Source organism: Pieris napi, chromosome 7 (assembly GCF_905475465.1).
Source record: "Pieris napi chromosome 7, ilPieNapi1.2, whole genome shotgun sequence".
NCBI classification, from domain to species: domain Eukaryota; kingdom Metazoa; phylum Arthropoda; class Insecta; order Lepidoptera; family Pieridae; genus Pieris; species Pieris napi.
This window is the reverse complement of record NC_062240.1, coordinates 10,584,734-10,609,513: the sequence shown is the minus strand read 5'-3', so window position 1 is coordinate 10,609,513 and position 24,780 is coordinate 10,584,734. Positions and strand designations below refer to the sequence as shown.

The 24,780-nt window shown below is 33.7% G+C and overlaps 1 protein-coding gene across 1 annotated transcript; it reads right to left on the bottom strand.

The window, feature by feature from the left end:
• Positions 1-12,736: 12,736 nt before the first annotated feature.
• LOC125051341 (exocyst complex component 6) lies at positions 12,737-24,653 on the bottom strand. Its single transcript, XM_047651588.1, has 17 exons — positions 24,358-24,653; positions 23,871-24,020; positions 23,269-23,374; positions 22,784-22,922; positions 22,218-22,398; positions 21,445-21,520; positions 21,229-21,370; positions 20,670-20,806; positions 20,303-20,459; positions 19,356-19,491; positions 19,177-19,262; positions 17,499-17,709; positions 16,552-16,644; positions 15,729-15,843; positions 15,163-15,259; positions 13,936-14,133; positions 12,737-13,143 (listed from the first exon to the last, which is right to left on the bottom strand). The coding sequence occupies exons 1-17, from the start codon at positions 24,376-24,378 to the stop codon at positions 12,903-12,905; spliced, it is 2,286 nt and encodes a 761-aa protein (XP_047507544.1). The 5' UTR covers positions 24,379-24,653; the 3' UTR covers positions 12,737-12,902.
• Positions 24,654-24,780: the final 127 nt, after the last annotated feature.

Below are 24,780 nucleotides of genomic sequence, written 5' to 3'. Positions count from 1 at the left end.
AGTAAATCAACCACCGTTTGGTCGTATTACAGCACATTAACGTAACACTGTAATAATTAGAATTAAAATTCTAAATTAATAGTGCACAAATCGATTAACAATGTCTTCTATAACATGTGTGTTGTTCACCGAAACATTTGAAATCAAATAAAGAATGAATAGGTTTATCAAAACTATTCTATTTAAGAGAGATAAATGTACATTTTCAATATTAGCTACCTTTTAATACCAACCTTAAACTGATGAACCCTTCTTCTTAGCTTCTGTATAAGTATAATTGTGTTTGTATAATATGACACTATATTAATATATAGCATATTTAGTTAATCACCTACGTGAATGTAATTAATATAATTTAGAGACGCCGTTAAGTATAATAAATTATTAAAAAGCTCTATCAGCAGCTCTTACGCTACACACACGTAATGCAAAGCAGCTTTCGAACATGTGCAAGCCTTATTTCAATATAAATTGGACATATCTCTGCTATTTATATCTATGACTAACCCAAATCTAAGATTATATTTAGTTACAGGCCAATTGACACACCTTCGTCAATAAGTCTTGCTAACATAAGATAATGGCTTTCTTGACGTCATTGTATTCAAATTATTAATTTACTTATAAAATAAAAATATACGCTCAATTTGCATCACAAAACCGGTAATAAAAGTGTTGTAGTAAAAGGGTAATCTCACTGACCAGTTTCTTCTAGACAAATCAGGATCTATTCCAGATAAATACTTAATTAAATTACCATTTAAGTTCAAGTGCCCCTCTGTGTTGTATGTAGTTATTTGTAATGTAGTTTATTGTCAATGTAGTTAATTTATTTAAAAAAACCTTATCATAGGCAGTCAAATGTCTGCTCCAGGGTTACGGAAGTACATAATATCGACAGCCAAAATAGAACATTTAAAGTAAAGAAACCAGAGTTTTAAAATGTTATCAAAAATACGAAATACTATATTATTAACACTAAAACGAGATGTATCGAATAAAAATGAATCTCCAAAGCAACATAATTCTTCGTTGTTAATAGTACAGTCATATAATTATTTCTTTTAGATTGTTAGTTATGTGTCCAAACTGACCTTTATTTTATTGTAATATTGAGTTTGTTAGTCAGAAAAAGGCGAAGTTTTGGTGTCATTTGAATTTTTACACGAAGAATTTTGTTAGAACATTTTCGGATTTTAATTAGGAATTAGATTACTTAATCTATATCTGCCTTTTAAGAAATAACAATCTCTAAATGTTGTTTCTATATTTATTTCAGGTAATTGATTAATATATTAAGATTGACTTCAAATATATTAAGATTTTAGAAAATTATTAGTGTTAAAATTTTTTGTTTAAAAACTTAAGTTTAGCAACATTCATCATATACGAGTATAAGTCCATTGAAAAGTTACAATTTGAGGGCTAAAAACGTGTATTCACCCCTTTTTTCAAGATGGCGGCCAAGGGACAAGGGCGCCAACCCCACATACTTGAGTTTAAACCATAAATAAAATTGCGTCCTCTACAAATGTTCAGCCTATATAAACTTTCAAAGGACTATATGTATATCTAATATTTCTATACATAATAATAAAGTGGGTCACAAACCCACGTCAGTTTTTACAAATAGACACATTGGCGCTTATCTGTCAAACTGAGCGGCGTGACTTGTTAGTTGCAATCATTTTGTGCGCTTTTAACTTACTTTTTATCAGTAAAGTTTATCTTACTACCGAAATAAAAAAATACTTTATAAAATTGGCGTGATGAGTTCATAGAAGTGGAGTATAAAATTCAAACAAAAGCTAAGAGCACTTTTATCAGTTGAATACGAATGAACGATACAACCAACCAATAAATATAATATAGGATTAAAACGTTAACTAGCGTTTACGTTTTTAGGTTCTAAGGGGTATATTTAAATGTTAATTTCTCTGGATTTCAGAATCACAGCATCATTTGTTATATTATTAACACATTTAAGACATTTTGGTGGTATTAATGACACGATAGGAATTTTGTATTAGTATAGACTCAAATAATTGTACAATGATGTAGTAAGCTAATTAAGTAAAATCACGTTACGTTAACATGTCAAAAGGAAGAGACTGGCTGCCTTCGACACAGGAAATCCTAGTGTTGGGGCTAGTGCACTTTCTTTTTAACTTAGTATTACCAGATACAGCACTGCACTTGCTAACGTTACACAGCCATAATTCTTGCCAACCACGCCATTTTCCCATAATAATTTACTGAATGAAGTGGTAGCGGCCATGGCAACACAGGTAGGTACTTCACGTGTACGTTTTCATTGTTATCATGGTTTTAATATCATGATTTTTAATGTGTTGGGGATAAAAGGAATCTCATAAAAGTTTTCCTAATGAGGTAGCCATTTTTCATAAGACACTTTGAAATCAATTTTCATTTAGTTTTTATAATGTATAAAACGATTTTTTTCTCTCCGTGTTTGTTTATTTCCTAAATTAAGGGCTTGTCACATTAATACTTGTTTTTTATTTTTCATGTACCGATGTATCAGTGGCACAAAAAATAAAAAAGTCAGAACTTTTATTCCAAACAAATGTCATATTTAAGCATTTATTATGTATTTCTTATGTTCGCCTCTTATTATCTGGAATTGTGATTTGCATATTATTCGTATTACAAAAACGATCGTGTCAACCCACGCATTAACCTATACACCCGTGTGTTATAATTAAGTTAAGGTCAAATTTTATCATTATACACAGCTATAAACATTTGTCTTAGAGTAAGAAAAAAATAAAATCAACTTCGAATATCTTTGCTTCTATTTTATATAATTTACAAAAATAAATAAATGATATATTGGAGAGTAAAGTCATAGGAGTAGCTTTTAAACATTTTTGTACTAAGTCCTTACATATTATGAAATTGGCGTTTTGTATGGGAGGAACAAAAAGTAGTTTTTTTAAATAGAATATATTGAATTAATCAAAGTATTTACTAGTGCTATCTTACAGGTAAGTAGTTCATTGATCCCTTTACTAAAAACACATTTGGACGGGAATCAATAATTCTTTGAAGGTGGTTTTGACTGGAGCATCAGAGGTCAATTTTTACCTTGTAAGAAGTTACCCAATTTTCTTCAAGTGGAATTTTACAGTTTTATCACTAACATCGCAGACTGCAGCTAACTCAGACGTACGACAAAACGCCAATTTCATATGTAAGGACTTAATATATAGGACCCCTAATGGACTACCAACTACGCGCTTGTCAAAGCGCGAGTGTCAAATCCTTTCCTAAAAAGGGACTTTATTTACTTAAGCTAGGCCTGGTGGGCTTGGCGTCTCCCGCCGGGCCCGGGTGACGACTACTCTGGAAATATCCTCATGATATCTATAGGCGAGTCGCAGACCGCTGGCCGGCAGGACCCGCGTCACCTCTTCAAATATGTCAGTGATATGATTCAGTAGCAGAATTTTTCCTGATCTCTGCTCGAGCAACATGTCATGATAGCCCATACCCTTCGGGATACCCTCGTGCCAGTCTCGAACTCCAGATAACACTTGGCTCTTGTATTAGTATAATTGTGTATATATAATATTACACTTTATAAATATATAGGATATTTAGTTAATAAAAAGTTCAGTAAAATTTTAAAAAGCTCTATCAGCAGCTCTTTCGCTACACACACTTAATACAAAGCAGCTTTAGAACATGTGTTATTTCAATAAAAATTGGACTTATCTCTGCTATTTATATCTATGACTAACCCAAATCCTAGATTATATTTATTATTAGTGTACTGGTGAAGGATCCTCTCTTTAGGTTGCAAGAACTGACGGATCTGCTTACCATCCTTCCTTGACAATGCTAAAAAAGACAGTCACGATAATATTTCCAATAATACTTACGATATTCTTAACGTATAGTAAAAATAATTAAAAATGTATAAGTAGAAAACTAAAATGATTATAAAAAGTTAAATGTTATTTAAAGTTCAACTCCAAATTAATTAATTTTTGAACAAAAAATTTACATAGGTACATTTATCTTAAATTACTTACGCGCGTATCCCCAAAAACCTGAACAAACCATATTTCATTTTGTTTGTCTTTGAAGATAGATTATATTACAATACAAGTAATACTAAAAGCGTATTATTATTGTATAGTAATATTAATAGAGTAACCCGTTTACAATTATTATATAAAATCTGACTAGTTTATGTAACAATTCAACTCGCGATTTGGTTTTGTTTATGTTATATTGTTTACAATGTCAGATGAAGTATAAAAGACGCAATTACTAACTTGTTATTAAGGAAACGACTAGCCAGGATATTATCGGTTCTTTTGATGTAAAGCTCAAAAGCTCTAAGTTGACCTTTTTAAATTACTTTTAAAACTCGATCAAGTTCGTTTGTGAGTCACTTGTCTGACTTTGACATACATTTTCACTGTTTTTATTTCTTATATCTTTACAACCATTGCTAATTTTGATCTAAGCAGAAATCAGATCCAATTAACTATAAAATTAACACAATTGTTTGATATTTTATTAGCAATGAAATAAAAATAAACATTCCCGCGGAAATATCTGATGACGCCATTGCGCTAGTGTATTTATAACCCTATCTTTTGGAAGCTGTTGCCAAGGTATAAAATATGAATTAATCGTTTTCGTAAGGAAATTCTTGTGCATTCGAATGATCATCAAATTTATATCAATTTGTTACTATGACGGCTTTGATTACTGCTACAGTAGTTTCACGTAATTAAATATCTATCAACTATAATCTCAGATTTAGTATGCTTAAGAGGATGACATTAGATAATTTTTGAACCGACACCCACAAATTAGTCTAATCTCCATACCCTATGTGTCGTATTCCCCTAAGGTTTCGTTTCAGTGTTCGAAAGCATTTCAATAACAAACAACAACGTATTTACCTTGCGTTATTCTTACCTTCCTCCAGGGGATGTGACCTATTCCCCTATTTCATAGGAAACGTGGCCCCAAACCCTCTTATACCATTATCTTGCGCGCAGCAGAACAGCTAGTTTTTTGATATAAATTGTCGTACTAAGTTTGAAAAATATTGAAATCACGATTAATATTTGCGGTCATAATATAGCAAATAAATCGTGATAAAACATATTTTTTTAATTATAGTATACACAAACCTTCAGTCTTCAGATGAGTTATATAACCTTCAATATTCGATGCACTTTCTAAAATAATCGCAGTTTAAATGAGATTAGGTCTCGTCCATATATTTGCTTGACGGCTAAGGTCACTATTAGCGACCTCGCTTATTAATCGCTGGTGTTCACGACATACGATATATCATAAGGTACATTACTTACCGAGCAATTTACGAGAATAATTCAATTTTTTTTTTAATCAAAGTTAGCCTGCGAACGTGTACGCTGAGGTCGTGCGGTCGAAACACGTCTGGGCTAACGGACTTTTCTTTCTTTGTGCGCAAATAACATTCGTACAATGAAGAAAAACGTCGAGAGGAAACGTCGACGGCGTGTGAAGCACAGACGGGTGAACGCCTACTAAGGGAGCGTTCAAGTATTACGTCACGCAATTTTTGGAGATTATGGGACCCCCCCCCATGTAACGCGCCGTAACGTTTTCCAGTACTGTACCCAAGTATAGTAAAACGTTTCTTGACCACCTAGTGACTCTTTATAGTTAAAAGTTACCATTATGTGGTGGAAAGTACTGGAAAGTCGAAAATAATATTAACAATAACGCGTAATTCAATCCCTGCCCCGCATCGTAACGTTTTATAAAAGGATCCCCCCAAAATTCGTTACGTAATACTTGAACGCTCCCTAAGAAAAAAATATCACGAAATGGAGAGCCACTGGTTATTTTTTTTTAATAATGGGTGGTTAAGGTGAAACTTTGCTAAGTGGAGTCTCAGAGTGGGGTAGACTAAATCTAGTGCAATTTAATCCCAAGAAGACACAAGTTTGCGCGTTTTCCGGTTATAAAACGCCCTTTGTCGCTACTCCTCTCTTCGAAGACATTTTCCTTAAAGCCTTAAAGTACCGGAATACTGGGCATTGACATATCGAATGACGTTCCATATCGCGGTTATTTGAAAGAGACGGCTATATTATTCACTCCGGGCTACCACTAGGAACTCTATAAAGCGCAAATTCGGCCCCACATCGAGCCAGTGCCAACTGAAGTATTTCCGAACCCTTTTGACTTAGGGTTCAGGAAAAAAACGTACCAATTCTTAAAAAGTGGGCAACGCACTTGCGAGCATAAAACACGAAACATAAAACTTAAAACTAATATTGACATGCACTTAATTGAACTTGAAAATAGTAGGATTAAATATGAGTTTGACACCCAACAACTGCAAAAGGAGATCTTGGATCTTCAAAATATAGCAGATTCCATGGTATCAAAATTCCAGGAGTCACAAATGATGGTTTCGAAATACTCGACTGCTATGGAAGATCTTATCAAGATCTCCACACATGCAGTACAATGCTTTGAGCTTGAAAACTCAAGCAAGTCTGTACAGGTGCCATCACCAGTATGTAGGGTTAATAACATTTCAAAGCTAAATTTAATGTACTGTGACCAAATAGGCCATCAAATGAGCCAATTTTTAAATAAGGAACAAAATATTATAAACAGCTGTTACCCAAATGCTACTTTTAAATATATTATAAAGAACATTGTAAGAGAGACTTCCAGTAAAGCGGATAATCTCATTATACTTATAGGCAATAGAGGGAATCTAAACAAAAAGGAGCTTATTAGCTGCTATGAAAAATTGTGCCTACTTAATACTAAAAATCTAATTATGTTTACATTCCCTTATAGTAAACACTTTAGTCAGCATGAAAATAATGCGAGACATATTTTAAATCAGACAATGCACACATTAACATTGTACAATAAAAACTTTACACTAATTGATACCAATAGGTACATTAGTTGTAATAATTATTTTTTGACAAAGGATAGATATAATCTACCTACATATTTTAAAAGACAGATAGCTGATTCGCTATCATATTTATTGTATATAACAGCCAAGAATTTGGCTAGACAACCTGCTTCTATTGAGCAGGTTTTAGTTAGTAAGACCTTGGAAGATATTCCAAGAAATAGTATATCTAATTTAAATTAGACACTAAGACAACAGAGAGTCTCTCTGGCCTAGAATTAAAAAGTAAGCTAAGTAGATTTAAGAACAATACTATCAATCTGGTTCACCAAAATATACAAGGCATGAAAAGTAAATTACTAGAAATTGAGTTGTTTTTGAGCAGTGAAAATGTTGACATACTGTGTATTACAGAACACTGGCTAAAGACATGTGAACTTATGTTCAATTTTTGTAATCATCAGATTGGTAGTTCGTTCTGCAGAGGAAATGCAATACACGGTGGCTCATTAATATTGCTTAGTAAAAAAATAAAATTTAAAGAAAGGAAGGACATAGTGAGCCTCTCTGTGGAACGCCTTATAGAAGTATCTTGTGTGGAGCTGGAGCAATTTATCATTGTTAGTTTGTATAGCCCTCCTTCAGCTCAATATGATAGTTTAGAAAAAATATTGGAGCAGGTTCTGTACAAATTGCAAAAATCCAAGAAAAAATTGATCGTTAGTGGAGACTTTAATGTAAATTTGCTTGACAACTGTAGTTCAAGTAAACGTTTGCTAAATCTGTTTAAATCATATAATTTAATTAATACTTTTATTGTACCAACTAGGGTAACAGCCACCACGGCAACATGTATTGACAATATCTATAGTAATATAGTTCCTCTCAATGCCTGTATTATCAACAAACTTACATCTGACCACTCTGGTCAATTGTTTGAATTTGAAATACTAAAATGTAAAGATCAAAAAAAGAAAATATGTACAATTCCTATAACAGAGGATCGGTTAGATAGATTTAGGAAAAATTTGATATTTAAAATGCCATTTTTGCGTAGTAACCAATGCCCTAATAATTTATATAGCACATTCTTTGATTCATTTATTGGTGAATTCAAAAATGTGTTCACTCCAAAGACTTTTTTGGTCTCGGAGAAACCTACCTTTTGTGACTGGGCAACTCCGGAGCTACACAAAAAAAGGCAAAAATTGTATGAGTTGTATGATGAAAAACAGTATAATGACAGTGAAGAATTTAAAACTTATGTTAGGATATTCTCAAAAAGTTTTAGGCAAGAGTGTAGAATCGCTAAGGCGAAACACTTAAGTCTTAGAATAAACAACAGCTCTGATAAGATAAAGGCTACTTGGAAAATTATAAACGAGGAGACTGGAAGAACCTCCAGAAAGGATACTGAATTCAAAGTGAACATAAACGGCAAAGTAATTAGTTCCGACCTCGAAGTAGCCTCTGCATTTGAAGAGTTTTTTACTAACATTCCTTTAAATACAACCAGCGTTTTAAATTCTTCACCATCAGCCGCCCTTTTATAATTGAAAAAGAATGTTCCTGTATGCAATCATAAGTTTTTATTTAGCCGCATTAGCTGCAATGACATTATAAAAACATTTAAACAGCTAAAAATAAAAAAAAATAAAGATCTTTGGGGTGTATCTGTTTTCATTTTACAATCAGTAATCAATACTATCAGTTCAGAGTTGGCTATAATATTTAATGAATGTATAGATTGTGGAGTCTTTCCAGACCAGATGAAGATAAGTAAAATCACACCGTTATTCAAAACGGGCAGCACTTCGGACCCCACAAATTTTAGACCCATATCTGTGCTGCCGGCTTTGAGTAAAATCTTTGAAAAAATCATTCTTGAACAATTATTGACACATTTTAATAATAATAAAATTATGCATAGCCAGCAGTATGGTTTTACAAGAGGTCGCTCCACAGCAGATGCTGGCATTCAATTAATTTCCGAGATTTTAAATGCTTGGGAAAGTTCTCATGATGCCATTGGAGTTTTTTGCGACTTATCAAAGGCTTTTGACTGTGTCCATCACGAAATCCTAATCAAGAAACTTCAACACTATGGCATTGGCGAAAGGGCGCTAAATCTTGTGGAATCATACCTGAGCGATAGAATTCAAAAGGTAAATGTAAATGGAGCTATATCACAGGGATCCTCTGTTACTATGGGAGTACCGCAGGGCTCCATACTTGGTCCCTTCTTATTCCTTGTCTATATAAATGACCTGCCATTTCTTGTAAAGGAGCTTCACCAGATAGTACTGTTTGCTGATGACACTTCGCTTTTATTTAAAGTGAAACGACAAAATCCATCACTTGATAACGTAAACAGTGCCATCTCCAGTGTAGTTCACTGGTTTAATACAAATAATCTTAAGTTAAACGAAAAGAAGACAAAATGTGTTAAATTTGTAACTACAAATGTAAAAAGTAGTCATTCTCAAATAATAATTAAAGACGAGGAAATAGACTTTGTTGATAATGCGGTGTTCTTGGGAATTACTTTAGATAGTAAACTCCAGTGGGGCCGACACATAGAAGGTCTTTCGAATAGGCTAAGTTCCGCAGCGTTCGCAGTTAAAAAGATACGCGATCTTACGGATGAGAACACAGCAAAGCTTGTTTATTTCAGCTATTTTCATAGTATAATGTCAATAAACCTAAAATATGGCGAGGGGGCCGATGGCTGGCCATGCGTCATACTCGTGAACGGGTGCTGCTTGTGGTGACTGGTCGTACTTGAATTCGTGTATGCGGTGATGTTAATTATTTCGACTATGTGTTTGCGTGTTGTTCCCACGAGAATGTAAGTGCGTGCTCCTATTTCACCATGCCTCCTGCTGATAGGGGACAAGTCTTTGTTTTTATTTATGTTCTTATTATTAATTACTTAAAATGTCATGTGGAACATGGTGTAATGGTTGCAGCTCCTTACAAACGTTGTGTAAAAAAAAAAAAAAAAAACATGGCGATTAAAAAGAGTGGCGGAGAGTTTATTGCCAGTTCTTCTCTTCCGTTCTACGCCCTTGATTTGAGAACTGGCAGTAAATGTAAAATTAGAAGCATTAATATTTATTTCTTTAATGACGAATCACAAGTGTACATTGTGTTACCTACGTGAATAAATGATTTTTGAATTTGAATTTGAATTTGAGCCCTCTGGCAATGTGAGTGTCTATGGACGGTATCACTTAGCATCATGGGCAAACCGATCAACTCTGTCCGTAGACTTACACACGCCGTTGGTTTTTGGGGTTTAAATATGGTTCCGTTGCATTGCTGAGAGTCGCACGCCTGGTATAATTTAACACAGATCCATATTTAACAATTACTACCATAAACCACGTCGACGATGACTATGGTTCAAGGTTCAACGGCTTTTACATTGCGTAATATTTAACTCGAAATTCGTCGTCAAATTTTGTGTTGTCGTGCGAAAAATTTCTCGTGACTAGACGCCTAAATACAAGTTATGAATTTGATCTAGATAAGTGCAATGTCACCTCTTGATTAGAGACTAGGTCAGGTCATATTAGTCAAAATAATCTTAAATTAGCGATTAGGACGTAGCGTAGGAGCAGTGTCCTGAATTCAATTACAGTCGAAGTAATTTATCGAATTATCTAATTGTCGTAAAATATGTTCGTACGTAAGTAGTATGTATTAACCTCTTTCGTATATAATATGACCTCAGTAACAGCTTCTTATTTTTATTCTGTTAAAATAACTCGCGCTACAACCTTTTTTAAGGTCTGGGCCTCAGATTTCTGTATCTGTTTCACGATCATATTTTGTCAATCTAATAGGCAAGTAGGTAATTATTAGCCTCCTTCCCCACCGTCGACTTTTTGGGTCTAAGGCAAGCCGGATTCCTCGCGTTTTCCTTCACCGTTCGAGCGAATGTGAAATGCGCACATAGAAAGTCCATTAGTGCACAGCCGGGGATCGAACCTACGACCTTAGGGATGAGAGTCGCACGCTGAAGCCACTGAGCTATTACTACTATTTTTTGATGATGATACTCTTGCGAAAACTCTTGTACGAAATATTGTTTCCTTGTTATACCTTATTTATTTAGATTTTATTTTTCTTCCTGATTTTCTACAATCTACAACTCTTCTATTCCTTCCATCCCACAAGTAAATAATGATTAATGAAATAGACACATAGCCTTATTGCCTTTCAGAATAATTAAAGATTAAATTTAATTCGTTATTTATTGTGGAAGTAAAACACTGGTGAAATAATACATTTTAATCATAATTTAATGCACTTATAACTAAAACTTTAAATAACATAAGTATAAGAATTTAAACAGGTTTAAACTTAAATAAGGATTATTGTTCTTTTTTTCTTTTTATACATAATAATTGTTATACGATTTTTTTTAATACCAGCGTCAAGCACCATCTTTTTACTAAATACTGATCACGGAATATGTATTCATAAAACGTGGGCTGAAAAGTTTAACATAGAAATTTTTTTTTTTTTTGACAGAATATTAATGAATCAATATTCTGTCAAAAAACTTTTTTAGCCTTTGAGATACAACGATACACGCTCATACAATTTTTCAATGCCATTTTATAGTATGAAAATAAAATAAAAAAAATAAAATATGTTTATTATGGAACATAAGATACAGGTATCACTTAATCCACGTCATTAAATTATTAATCCCTGCTCATCGGCAAAGAAGACAGAGGGTGTAGGCCGACGTAAAAAACTCTCGGTATTCTTTTCAAATAGCAAATCATCAAATAACACTTATTTTAAAACAAAATGACAAATATTATTTGTCTTTAGCCTCAAAATAGACTTCAGTTTCGGCGATTAAATGAATGTACAACAATAACAACACAAGGATGTCAAAAATGAGAAAACATTAACTATGTTCCCCGGGGCAAGCGATATATATATACAGTGTAAAACTCTTTATAACGATTTTAAACAATTACGTTAACACATAACGCTTTTCTTTTACTGGCCATCTTGTCAGTTTCAAAGTTTGTTTACGACTGATAATACACGATAGGTGACGGTGGTGCGTTTAGTAACAGAGACCAAAATTTCCTACGGGCAATGTAATCTAAGAATAATGGCACACGTGTTAATGCAATAAACAATAACAAAGGCGAGAGGCTGTTTATGACCTGTGTCTTAGAAATTACCTCACCTCAAAAGTTAGTTTTGTAAGCTGATTATAAAAACAATTACACTTAAGTATTTTATTGATGTCTAAATATGAAAATATTTCTTCGTAATAGAGAATGTTTGTTGCGTTACAAAGAGTGAATTAATGTATGAGTAACCAAACGAATTTAACTCAATTTTATGGTATAGAGAGTTCTTCGTCATAATGAATGACGTTATAAAGAGGTAACTGTATAATATGTATATATGTACTAGCCGTTTCGCGCCCGCTTTGCTGGACGAATTAAAATAAATTTTATGTTTCATTATTTTATTTTTTTTCATATTTTTATTATTCTTCTTTTTAACTTCCCGCTAAGAAAATTGAAATATTCCGAAAATCGAGTTTTTAACAGATGTTGACGTTTAGAGGTTCTAGGAAGCCTCCCCGAATGTTTCCGCGGTGAAGTCCGTATGGATAAATTTTCATAAAAGTAAAACAGCAATAAAAAAATAAAGGAACGTTGGAATTTAATAAATAAATAGCCATAAACCATCTAGGAAAAATTTGGTGGTAGTTTCATGTCGATACGATCAGTGGTTTAGGCGTGATTGAGCCTCAAACGAAGACCATTTTCATTATATATATATAAGAAGATAGATTATTGCCATAACCTTGCCAGTTTTGTCAGCCGACGAACTTTTCACCCCACCTAAACACTTGCATCACTAAAGTAAGATTGTTGCGTCATACATGCCGCACGCTTGCGGTGCCCCTTTATCTATTCCGTGACCAATTATGCCAAATCTAGCCATCTTGATTCTGCAGCTGCTTCAATTGTTTGAGGACGGTGTCGAGCAGCTTCCTTCTATCTCTTTCATTCTTCTTAAGAACAGAGAAGACAGATGACTTTTGTTCAGCTTCTCTTAACTTCTCGAGTAATGTTGCCGCTTCACGTGGCGACACCAGGGCGTATTTGGCTCCCTCCATACCGATATCGTGGAGGTAGGACGACCAGTCCCAACTTGTTATCAGATCCAAAAGTTGCCTGAAATAATAATAATTTATTAATCGCCTTTATTGCCGATCCACACTCTCCACCGGGCGACACAAGGAGCCGCGAGCGCGAGTGTGGGCGGTGCGCTCGCCTCGACTCGCCGCCTCTCTGCGTTTTGTCAGTTTTTCAGAAGGCATAGAAAATCCAATCTCGTCCACCTTGTTGCAGATATGTCGAGCAACTAAAGAGTGGTTGCCTGGAAGAGATCGCTCGAAATCGATAAGGCTACCAGTTTCTCCACTTTTCATTTAATTGTGTCAATTGTATATTTTTGTATGCAACGAGTATTTATAAATAAAGCGACAGTGACTCGTGCAGTCTCGACTAGCCAATATTCGCGGCGAGGATCTTGCGATAGTCTGGAGCCAGCTTAAGAAACAAATATTTATAGCCCATGGTACCCTCCTATTAAGCGAAATATATGTACCTATTTCATAGCTAGCAAAGCCATGAAAAAGGTTTATTCTGTTATTATGGAAAGACGTGTATCAAAAACATATAATTACAAAACTGACGTAATTAATAATTACTCATTTTATTTATATACTCATATTATTAACACCTTGTTGCAGACATATAATGGGTACAATTGACATAATTAAATGAAAAGGAGGGGAACTGGCGGCCTTATCGCTTCCGAGCGATGTCTTCCAGACAACCACACAATTTATAATGAACTCGTAACAATTATTTTTCGGGAATTGAACCCAGGCTTTTAGGCGTTATTAAGCCACTTAAAATATATTTTTATCCATAGTAATTAATGTTATATATATTTCTCACCGTAGACTAGCGAAATGCTCCAAAAGCTGATCTCGAAGACCGGGTAAAGGGTCACTCGCAGCGAACTGCTCGCATTGGATGACGTCAAGATCGAGCTGGTGAAGGGCGCCCGCAGACACCGCCCGCACATCGCCTTCTAGTAACAAAGCACGCAGCCGACACGCTATGCGCTGTACTGCTGCCGTTACTGCCGCCTCACTGCAAAATAATATTGTCATATCTGATTTATACTTCTATGACATTTCCTATCAGTTCAAATGGGGCAATTCACATGAAGTGGACAGTGAAAAAAGAATTTGTTTATATTCGGGTTAAATACATATACATAATATATACAATATACATATTATATAATAAAGGTATATATAAAATTCTCGTGTCGCGGTGTTTGTAGTTAAACTCCTCCGAAACGGCTTGACCGATTCTCATGAAATATTGTGTGCATATTGGGTATGTCTAAGAATCGGACAACATCTATTTTTCATCCCCCTAAATGTTAGGGGTAGTCCACCCCTAAATTATATTTTTTTAAATTTTAGAAAAAAAAAATATATTTCTATACAATTTTTTTTAATAATATATATAAATGATACAGCATTAAAGAATACATACAACCCCTAATTTTCACCCCTCTACGGTCAACCCTATTTTTTATTATAAATGGCAAAAACGACGTTTGCCGGATCAGCTAGTATTATATAATAAAGGTATAATAAAACCCTCTAGAGGTTATGAAACTCACTGCGAGATGCAGACATTAATTCACCAATCTTCCAAACTAGTAAACATCTAGTATGAAACTTCTAGTATACTTAAAATATACTTTAAGCAATTTTTTGGAATAAAAAAAATGGCTTTATGAAAAACTCATTTGAAATTTTAATTTGGTTTTGGAGGTCTTTTTTTTATTTTTCAAAATTACTTTTCTAATCAAAAAGGGAAAATATAGATCTATACGAATTGCAAAGCGTGATATTTACAAAAAAAAAATAGTTAAAATCTACTCAAAACCGGCATTATTTTTTGATTTGAAAAATAACCATCACAAAAAAATATTACATATTTGCTGTCCGTTTCATGTGAAATGTACCATATTATTCTGTGTAACTTGGTGTCGTCATATGTCTCTCATCATTTTAATAAGTTTTCGTCTATGATAAATATTACAAAGCTAATATTTTGAAAAATGATTAAAATGTAGTGATGAATTGAAATAAATCGACTTACCGTGCACGCCGTGGTAATTGCTCTAGTGACGTCAGCACGCCAGTGAGGTATCCCAGCATATCTGTCACGAAAGATGACGCTTGTCCGCTTGGCTCCACTGATAATAAAATATAATTGGTGTCACTAAAATAACTTTTTGTTTTGACTATGTGAGTTAAAAGATTTGTATTAATAGATTTTTTGTCAAGCAAACCGCAATTGTTGAGTATTCTTTAAATCTACAGCCTAGGATAGAATTATTTTATTGCATTTTCACTATACGAATTCGAATTTTAAAAATCAATAATAGAAGAATGTGTTTGGCGGTTTTTTTTGGTTTCTTTTTATTTGAACCCACAGATAATATTTTGACTATAAAGTTTTCATACAATAATCGTGAATCTCTTTGGTGATTGAATCATTTACCAAAAATAATTACATTCCAAATTCAAATCACTCAATTCCTAGAAATCTAAAAGCGTTTTTAATCTGTCTTCACACTTCACAGTTAACAAACTGGTTTTTTTTTTTCAATAATTTAATAAAAAGTAAATTACTATTTTAGAATGACAATTGACAAGTATTACCTAAAAGCCAGTCATAGTTCTCAAGGTCAAGGAACTCATCAACCTTATGTTGCAAGTTCTCGCATATCTGCTTTTCTGCATCGTCTCGAGCGGTTTGAAACATGCTACCAGCGGGCTGTATAAAAAATCTAATTTAAAAAATGCGCGTGATTCTCTCAACGCTTTGGGCATTTGCGGTTCAAACGCATAACCTCTGGTTAAATAATCGTTAGGCTATTACAGTATGAAAATTAAAATTTTATTGAGAGAAAAATAAATTTTTATATAATTAAATAACTTTATATAAAAAAACAATTAAAAATATACTGGATACAGATTAGTCCAATCGATGTAGCATGCTTATAAAATACGTAGCCGTATCTAATCTTAATATGTAATGTCATGTTCAATTAATCTAATCACTCTCCGAAAACATATACTGATTTTGATCGAAATATGTATTCGGGTAATTTAAAAATGATAATTAACACGTATCTTGACGTCTTACGTCATCTGGTGCGACGCCATCTTGGATAGACAAGCATTTTAGGGGGTTTTCGAAATTGTGAATGTTTTAATAGATTTTAAAGGCAATAATAGAATTAAAAATCACAATTTGTACAGGTATAGTCACTAATAACCTGAAATAATTTTTAAAATCATGTCAAATTACGAATAAGCAAGAATAACTTAATAACAAACAAAATTTTGTTACACCTTATAACATTTTAATTTTCCATGCAATTAAACACTTTTAAACGCCGGTAACGCACTCGCGAGCCCTCTGGTATTGAGAGTGTTCATGGGCGGTTGTATAAAAAAAAGACTAATAACAATAATTTACCTGTGTAGTTACCAGTTCTGAACCAGTAATATTACTTATAAACTCGTATAGATAGGGCGTTGCGCTCTCTAGGTACTGCGTGTCCAATATTATCTAAAAACAAACAATACAAAAAATTAAAAAAAAAATATTTCTAGTACGGTTTGATGTGCATCTTGTACCACTTTTACCATGGAGAGTGTTCACAGGAGTTGTTTGGATTAATACCTGTGGAGTTTCATCATCAGACGTCGAGGCAGAATACGAAATTCCATCCGTATCACCTCGACGTCCGTCGTTCCACAACTGAGCGTTTTTAAGGCAGTTTTTGCCGCGCACCACCATTATGTGGAACCAGCTACCCACTGAAGTATTTTCGAATCAATTCGTTTTAGGTTCCTTCAAGAAAAGAGCCTCCCAATTTTTCAAAGGCCGGCAACGCACTAGCGAGCCTTCTGGCAATGTGATTGTCCATGGGCCGCAGTATCACTTAACATCAGAAGAACCATCGTAACATCGATGCGACCTACCTGCACTTTTATAAAAAAAATGTTGTACATATTCTTAGCAACTAAAATTTTTATTTTATTAGTTTCTTTGAAATAGTTTCAAAAAAATGTACTAACCTCTAAAATTTCTCACTAAGTTAATGTAATTCTTTGAGAAATAAAGTATCTTTGAACCGAACCAAGTATTACGTTACGAATTTTGGGGGGGGGGTCCTTTTTTAAATCGTTACGGTGCGGGGCGGGGATTGAATTACGCGTTATTGTTAATATTATTTTCGACTTTCCAGTACTTTAAACCACATAATGGTAACTTTTAGGTATAAAGAGTCACTAGGTGGTCACGAAACGCTTTACTATACTTGGGTACAGAAAAACGCGTTACAGAGGGGGGTTAATTGCGTGACGTAATACTTGAACGCTCCCTAAGAAAAAAAACAGTTTTCCTTACGGCACACCTACCTGAACGAGTTGCGTAAGCGGTAACGCTCTTCGGAATAGGGCAGAAAGGCAGCCAGTGAAGGATCTTGTGAGCAGCAGGGAGGTGGAATGACGAGCAGCCGCCGCCCGCCCTCCGCCGCCCAAGCCCAGTCCAGAAGAGTACTTTAGCCATGCATACATGAATTCCTTCACTTGAACGTACACTGCGGGCACTACTGAGGAGAATGGGAATCTGAAAATGTTTTTAACGGATATAGAAGCTGAAGAGTTTGGTAATAAAATATAGATGAAATGCTTCTAATTTTACATTTACTGCCAGTTCTCAAATCTAGGGCATAGAACGGAAGCGAAGAACTGGCAATAAACTCTCCACCGCTCTTTTTAATCGCCAAGTTTTTTGTTTTACACAACCTTTGTAAGGAGGTGCAACCATTACACCATGTTCCACATGACATCTTAAGTAATAAATAATAATAAAATAAATTAAAAAAATCATGTGTCCAATTCACACGTGGTAGAAGTGAAACCTTCAAAAACAAAGTTTTTATAATTAAAATATGTAAATTAGACTTTTTTCTATCTAAATGTAGGATCGTTTCTTTAAAAAAATATATATTTTGATGTTAAATTTTTATTTATAACTTTAATATCAATCTTTAATTTGGTAAAAACTAAAATAATTAAAGTTTGAAATAAATTCACAAGATCCAACGTGGGAGAAAATGAGATAGGAAGTATTATACAGTGTATAAACTTTTAATTAAGTGTAGTACGAAGTATTCACTTCAAAAAGTTTCTATAACTAATGATTTGTAAATAAAATTGATAAATAATCTAATTTTATAATTAAACTACTTACTTGACTTACTTATTTAATTTTCATCAAATCTGATTTTTTATTTCAGAAAATGTTCAAATACACACTAATTTAAAGTTCCAAATGAAAGCCAAATCCTATTAATTTATGTGTCTGTCTCTTTTTACTGTCGCTATCTCACTCTCTCCCATGCCAAATCCTATTAATTTATGTGTCTGTCTCTTTTTACTGTCGCTTTTTCCGTTGCATCCGGTTTGAAATCACAACGATTCTAAAGAAGTTTCACTTCAAAAACAAAGATTTGTTCTCTATCAGCAGGAGGCATGGTGAAATAAGAGCACGTACTCACACTTACATATGAAAATGGAAAAATTATGAAATGATGAATGGATGGAAAAGCTAGCTGCTAATAACCAAGGCTGGTCAATCGCTCTAGGCCACTGCTGCTTCACGACAACGCTAGAGCACACACTGCACAACAGACAGCTACCAAATTAGAGGAGCTTCAATTGGAATGTCTAAGACATTCACCGTACTCCCCGGATCTTGCTCCAACAGATTAACATTTTTTTCCAAATTTGGATAACTTCTTGCAAGGTAACAAATTCAACTCTGATGGGGCAGTCGAAACCGCCTTCAAAGATTTGATTCCTGCCCGAATGTTTTTTTAGTAAAGGGATCAATGAATTTTATAAGATGGCAAAAGTGCATAGATAGCAACGGTACATATTATGTACTTTGATTAATTAAATATATTCTATTTCAAAAAATCTGCTTTTTGTTCCTCCCATATTTTTGTATGGGTTCCTTATGTTCCTCCTAATGCGCATTTAGATAGATATTTCTGGCCAGGCCGCTTACCCCGTAATGCTTGGTACTCACTTTCTGGGGAAAGCCTGTGTCTCCAACTCATCTCCATCATACGGAAACGTGTCCATAACTGCATCGTATTGTTCTTGATTTTCCACCTAAAAAAATATAATTTTTATAATAAAAAGATTATTTGTAAAAGCCAGGTTTCATTTGAGTTTAAGTTAGAACAAAAATTTAATTTCTTTTACCTCGATAGGTCTGAAGGTGGCGTTATCCAGTATATCGCGGAAGACGGCCACCCATCGCTGCATCAGCACTTCGGTGTAATGCTCTGCCATCTCTTGCAGCAACTGCGGGAGGGGCTCCGTCGGTAGTCCGTAGCATCTGGACAGCAAAAATTAACATAAAGAAATTTTGAACTAAAAACCGGCATGTCGGCTCTATATAAAGTACAATTTTGAAAAATTAAATTGATTATATCTGATATATATTAATATTCTCGAAATTAACAGTTTCCAAGAAATTTCTGGACAAACATACATACACTAAAGCACACATTGGAACCTTAAACCATGACTCAAATATTATCCTACTGACTTGATTAAAAACAGAATTCAAAAAACATGTAATAAGTACTTTTTTAATTATTGTATGTCAATCAAGAGTAAATATATAATATACAAAGACGGTAGGGGTAACAAAGTTTTGACACAAATATATGTAAGTGATTATGTATCACTTACATATATTTGTGTCAAAACTTAATACAATTTTTAAAACAAACCAAAGAGATCGTACGAACGAGTGACATTTTTTATTTCTAAAAAGACATCAAATATTTCCCAGCTAGAAACAGGTTTCAATAGAAAATTCAACTGTCGCTTTTTGGTTTTTTCTTTACTTATTATTCATGTTTCCCACCGTTTAAACCTTCCCTGAACTTCCACAAATATTTCACGATCATAATTATCCAAATCGGTCCGGCCATTCTCGAGTTTTAGCGAGACAAACGAACAGAAATTAATTTTCATATATATATAGACAATTCATATTTATCAAGCTTTCGTCCACTTACACCAGCTTTAAGATCCTAACTTGCCAAACTTAATAATGTATATATATACGTTGATATATTATTTAAGTTAATTATCACATATAATGTATGTCAATAAATAACTATGTATTTTACACTAACTTGAGAGCATTAATAAACAGCACGATCTGATGCTTGATACTGAGCATCAAAGTTGGGTCCGTGACAAGTGCGGTGTGCGTACGCAACGTGCCCGCTGCCGCCGAACGAGCGGACCCCCACGTCTCTCCCAACCAATCAGAGGATACCAGACCAGCGCCTTGAAATATTTTAAAACTTTTATTTAAAAAAAAAGAATTTTTAATGAAACTTGTCTGTTCCCTAAGTTGGAATACGACTTAAATTAATTTTATCATCTCGAAAAGAATCCATTCCGGAATAAAATCCGGCTCGAAGGACCATTTAGGCTGTATCTTTATATATAAAAAACTATATTTGATACAATCCAATCAAACACTTCATTCCATACCTGTAGTAAGAAGATGTTCTTCCAGAATAAAGAAACCAAGTACAGCATTGAGGTAACTCTTCATACTCTGTATAGAGTCATGAAGGTTTCCAGCTGCTGGAATCACTACTAGACGAGCTTGCTGTCTACGTTGTGACCTGCAAAATACATCTAGGTTCTCTTACGGGTGAAACAATATCGAATAACAGCATATATTCAAGGATTTTTTTTAAATATTTACTAAACATAGCTTTATCAACCTATAATTCTTAAGAAACGGCTAGTACAAAGTTTATCACAAATTAATCTTAATTTATTATATATAACTAGTGGACCCGACAGACGTTGTCCTGCATGATATTTCAAGCAATTAGTAAAGCAAAGTATGAAAGCACCGACTGCAGCGCCATCTGGCGGGCTGATTTGTGAATCTAAACCATTCCCAGATCCCCTTGAACACACACAAAAAATTTCATCAAAATCGGTCCAGTCGTTTGAGAGAAGTTCAGTAACATACACACTCACAGAAGAATTATATATATAAAGATAAGAAAGCAAGTTCTCATCAATTTTGTCTTACCGATAATACTGAACAAAGTCATGCTTAGCACCCAGCACTGTATGAATGTGTAGACATTGGTACAGTGGACTGAAATCTACCAATTCGTGTGGACTTTGGGGAGTAGTAGTCTCTACACTGGATGGACCCAGTGTTGCCATATCTGAGAAAAAACATGCAATAAATAATATATAATAAATTTTTAATTATAACAATTTGAAAATTTACAAAAATTACCTTTCTTATTTTTAATAATATTTTCCAAACTTCGTCCCAGCATTTCTTGAGTTTGCTTTAAAGCCACAGCCCCAACCTAGAGCATTAAAAGTAACTTATTTATAAGCATTTGAAATAAAGCATTATTTCACCCAAAAATCTTGGCATTGACAAGCCGAAGTAAAGTCCCTATTAGAATATAATATATAATCTTGTTTAAGTCCTTATGGTTAAGTAAATGAACACAAAAAAAACCAGTGATGCCTCAAACTTTTTAGGTCTGGGACTCAGATTTCTGTATCAATTTCATTATCATTTGTCAAACTAATAAAGTAAGGCAAGCCAGTTTCCTCACGATGTTTTCCTTCTACGTTCGAGCGAATGTTATATGCGCACATAGACAGCAAGTCCATTGGTGCCCAGCCGGGGATCGAACCTACAACCAAACACAACCCACCAACACTGCTGCTACATAACTCTTGCACACTAGAAAATAAATAAGACCGTAGGACAAGTTTTATCTTCACAATAATTGTATTTTAATTTAAAAATTAGAAATTATTAAAAAACAATGTTTCACAAACGGTACTTAAATTTGATTTATTAAATAACCCATTTTTTTTAATGGTACTGCAGGTATACAAATGGGCCACGAAAGATAAGTGCTTACTGTCTATGGACACCTACAACACCAGGTTTGCTTAAGATAGTGGTACATTTTTCTCTTGAAAGCGCCTAAGAGTTCATTTAAAGTGTATTTTCATAAATTTAGTAACTAACATAGTAGCACTTACCTGGGGACTTAGTCGTCGAATGTTTTCAAGGAAGTCTCTCAGATCAGCCATAGATGCATCTTGTATGGCTTGTCGAAGTTTGGGTATATCCGAAGATATGTGTGAACACCAGGCATATGGCCCTACACGCGGTAATAACACATGCTCAAGTTGTTCAAGAGTTTTCAGTGCTGGATAATATCTGTTGAGAAATAATAATTTTAGATAACTCTACTGGTAAGGCTAAGTCTTTGATATAATTTAAATTTAAACTATCCCCTTCCAAAATGTATTTTTAAATTTCCATCTCATCACAGCTCTTCCTCCCTGGACTAATATTATATTATATTACATAGACCCTCTGTAGATAGTTTATGGAATTCAGTCTTTACCCTCTAACTACCACTGTCTACTTTTCATTTTTACTGTCAGCTAGATGTTTATATCCATCAACGCTGTGTTAACTGATCAATTTATTCCTTTGTATTGAAAAGTTATTCTATCTATTAAGATAAACCCAAAACCCTCCAGTATTTAAGAAATACATTGTCATTGTATGTCATGGGAGAGCTGCTAATTATAAATACCTTTTAGCTTCAACTTGTGACTTGAGTTTTGAATAAGTGGTAAGCAAAGGTAGACACAGTTCCATCTTTTCAATGGTAGATGCTATATTTAACTCAACACGCCGGGCTCTTATCAGTTCTTCAGATCGTACACACAATCCTTAAATTGTTAAAAAAAAGATTTTCATTAATTATTTTAAACTATAAAAAAATTTAAGAATAAGAACAAACATTTATTTTAGTTTATTATCTCCCCCAAAATACTTCTAATCCTAAAATTAAAAATATCTTAAAATTATCTATAAATGCAGCACTAAATCTGTCATACAACTCATAACACACCTTTAATTTATTCTAAAAGTTAAATAAGATATTATAAAATTTTGCTGTCTTATTGAACAAAATTTTTAAAAAATACAAGTAGTTAATAAGGCCGGCAAGTTTGTGCGAGCCTTTGGGCAGTATAAATGTGCCAAAAAGTACATAGTCTTAGCAAAACTACAAACCATCAGTAGTCTCCTTAACATTGGCATCAACATTAGATATCTCAGCATGAAGCTCTTCAGCATGAGATCTAACTTCCAGCAGCTCACGGATGGACTCTATGAAACCCTATAGAATAATAAAATTATATAAATTATTTTAATATTTATCTAGTAATTTAGGAAATACAATGTCATTTATTTGAGTTTTAATCTTTAATAAACTCAAACTCAAACTCAAACTCAAAATATCTTTATTCAAGTAGGTAACCAAGTACACTTTTGAATCGTCAAGTTAAATTAATCGTAAATTTACATTTACTACCAGTTCGCAAGTCAAGGGCGTAGAGCGGGTAAGAAGAACTGGCAAGAAACTTTCCGCCACTCTTTTTAATCGCCAAGTATTGTCATACAAATTGTTTGAACTGGAGCAATTCAATCCCAAGGATTAGGATCATTTAAGTAGTCCTCAAATTTATAAAAAGCTTTGTTGATTAATTTTCGTTTAACGAGGACTTTGAATTTATTTAGTGATAATTCTCTAATTGTAATAAACAAGAGGATATAGTATATATTTTAGGAATATTACATATAAGTTTTTTTTACTCTGATATATTTAGTCTTACTTGATAGTAGAAGTTGCAAAGCTTTTCAATTTCTTTATCATGCTGCTTAATTCTCTCATCCAGCTGTTGGAGAAAAGCTTCATGACCACCTTCTCCCTCATACACCGATCTGAATGCTGGACCCCAATAGTCATCAATACCCTCTATTTCCTAAAATAAGTGGAAATAAAGTTAAAAACAGTTAAATTGTTAAGTTACACCAAGAAGTGCACACTACATAACTAGGATAGTTTTTGATGCATATGAATTATATTCTACAAGTAAAAGCACTTGAAATGTGGCCATATCTAAAGTTAGAGAAATGTCTCTACCTTTGCTATTGGGTTTTGTAAATTCCACTTAATTGTTCACTTGTTTCACTTATAGGCCTGCTAAAATCATGCTTTCTGATATGTTTAATTATCACACAACCAACTATTTGTCAGTGGTTTTCTTTAGCTACTTAACACAACTGTAACTAAGAGTTTCCTACTATAGGATTACTTACCTGGATAGTAGCGTTGGTCATATTACATGGATTGTTTTAAAACTAAAACTTTTCAAGCAAACAGTGTATTTTGAAATTTGGTGTATTTTTACTTTATTTTTATTGGACGTATATAATGTATGTTGACGTCTTAATTGCGCTTGAACTTTTAAACGGTGTAGTGTTTCGATTACATAAATTATATTAATAAGAAATTGTGATTTTCATGTAATCCATATTATGTATTTTGATCATTTTCATTTCAATTTTTTTTACTAAATCACAGGACACAGACTAGGAAATTGGCAATTGCTATTTGCTAATCGAAATTAGACTTAGGAGCACCTTACGATAAGAAAGAAGATAGTCTATAGTTAGCACATTGTCGCACACTATTTTAGCCGGGGCCACAGATTAAGACATTTATTTATCCATTTGGTAGAG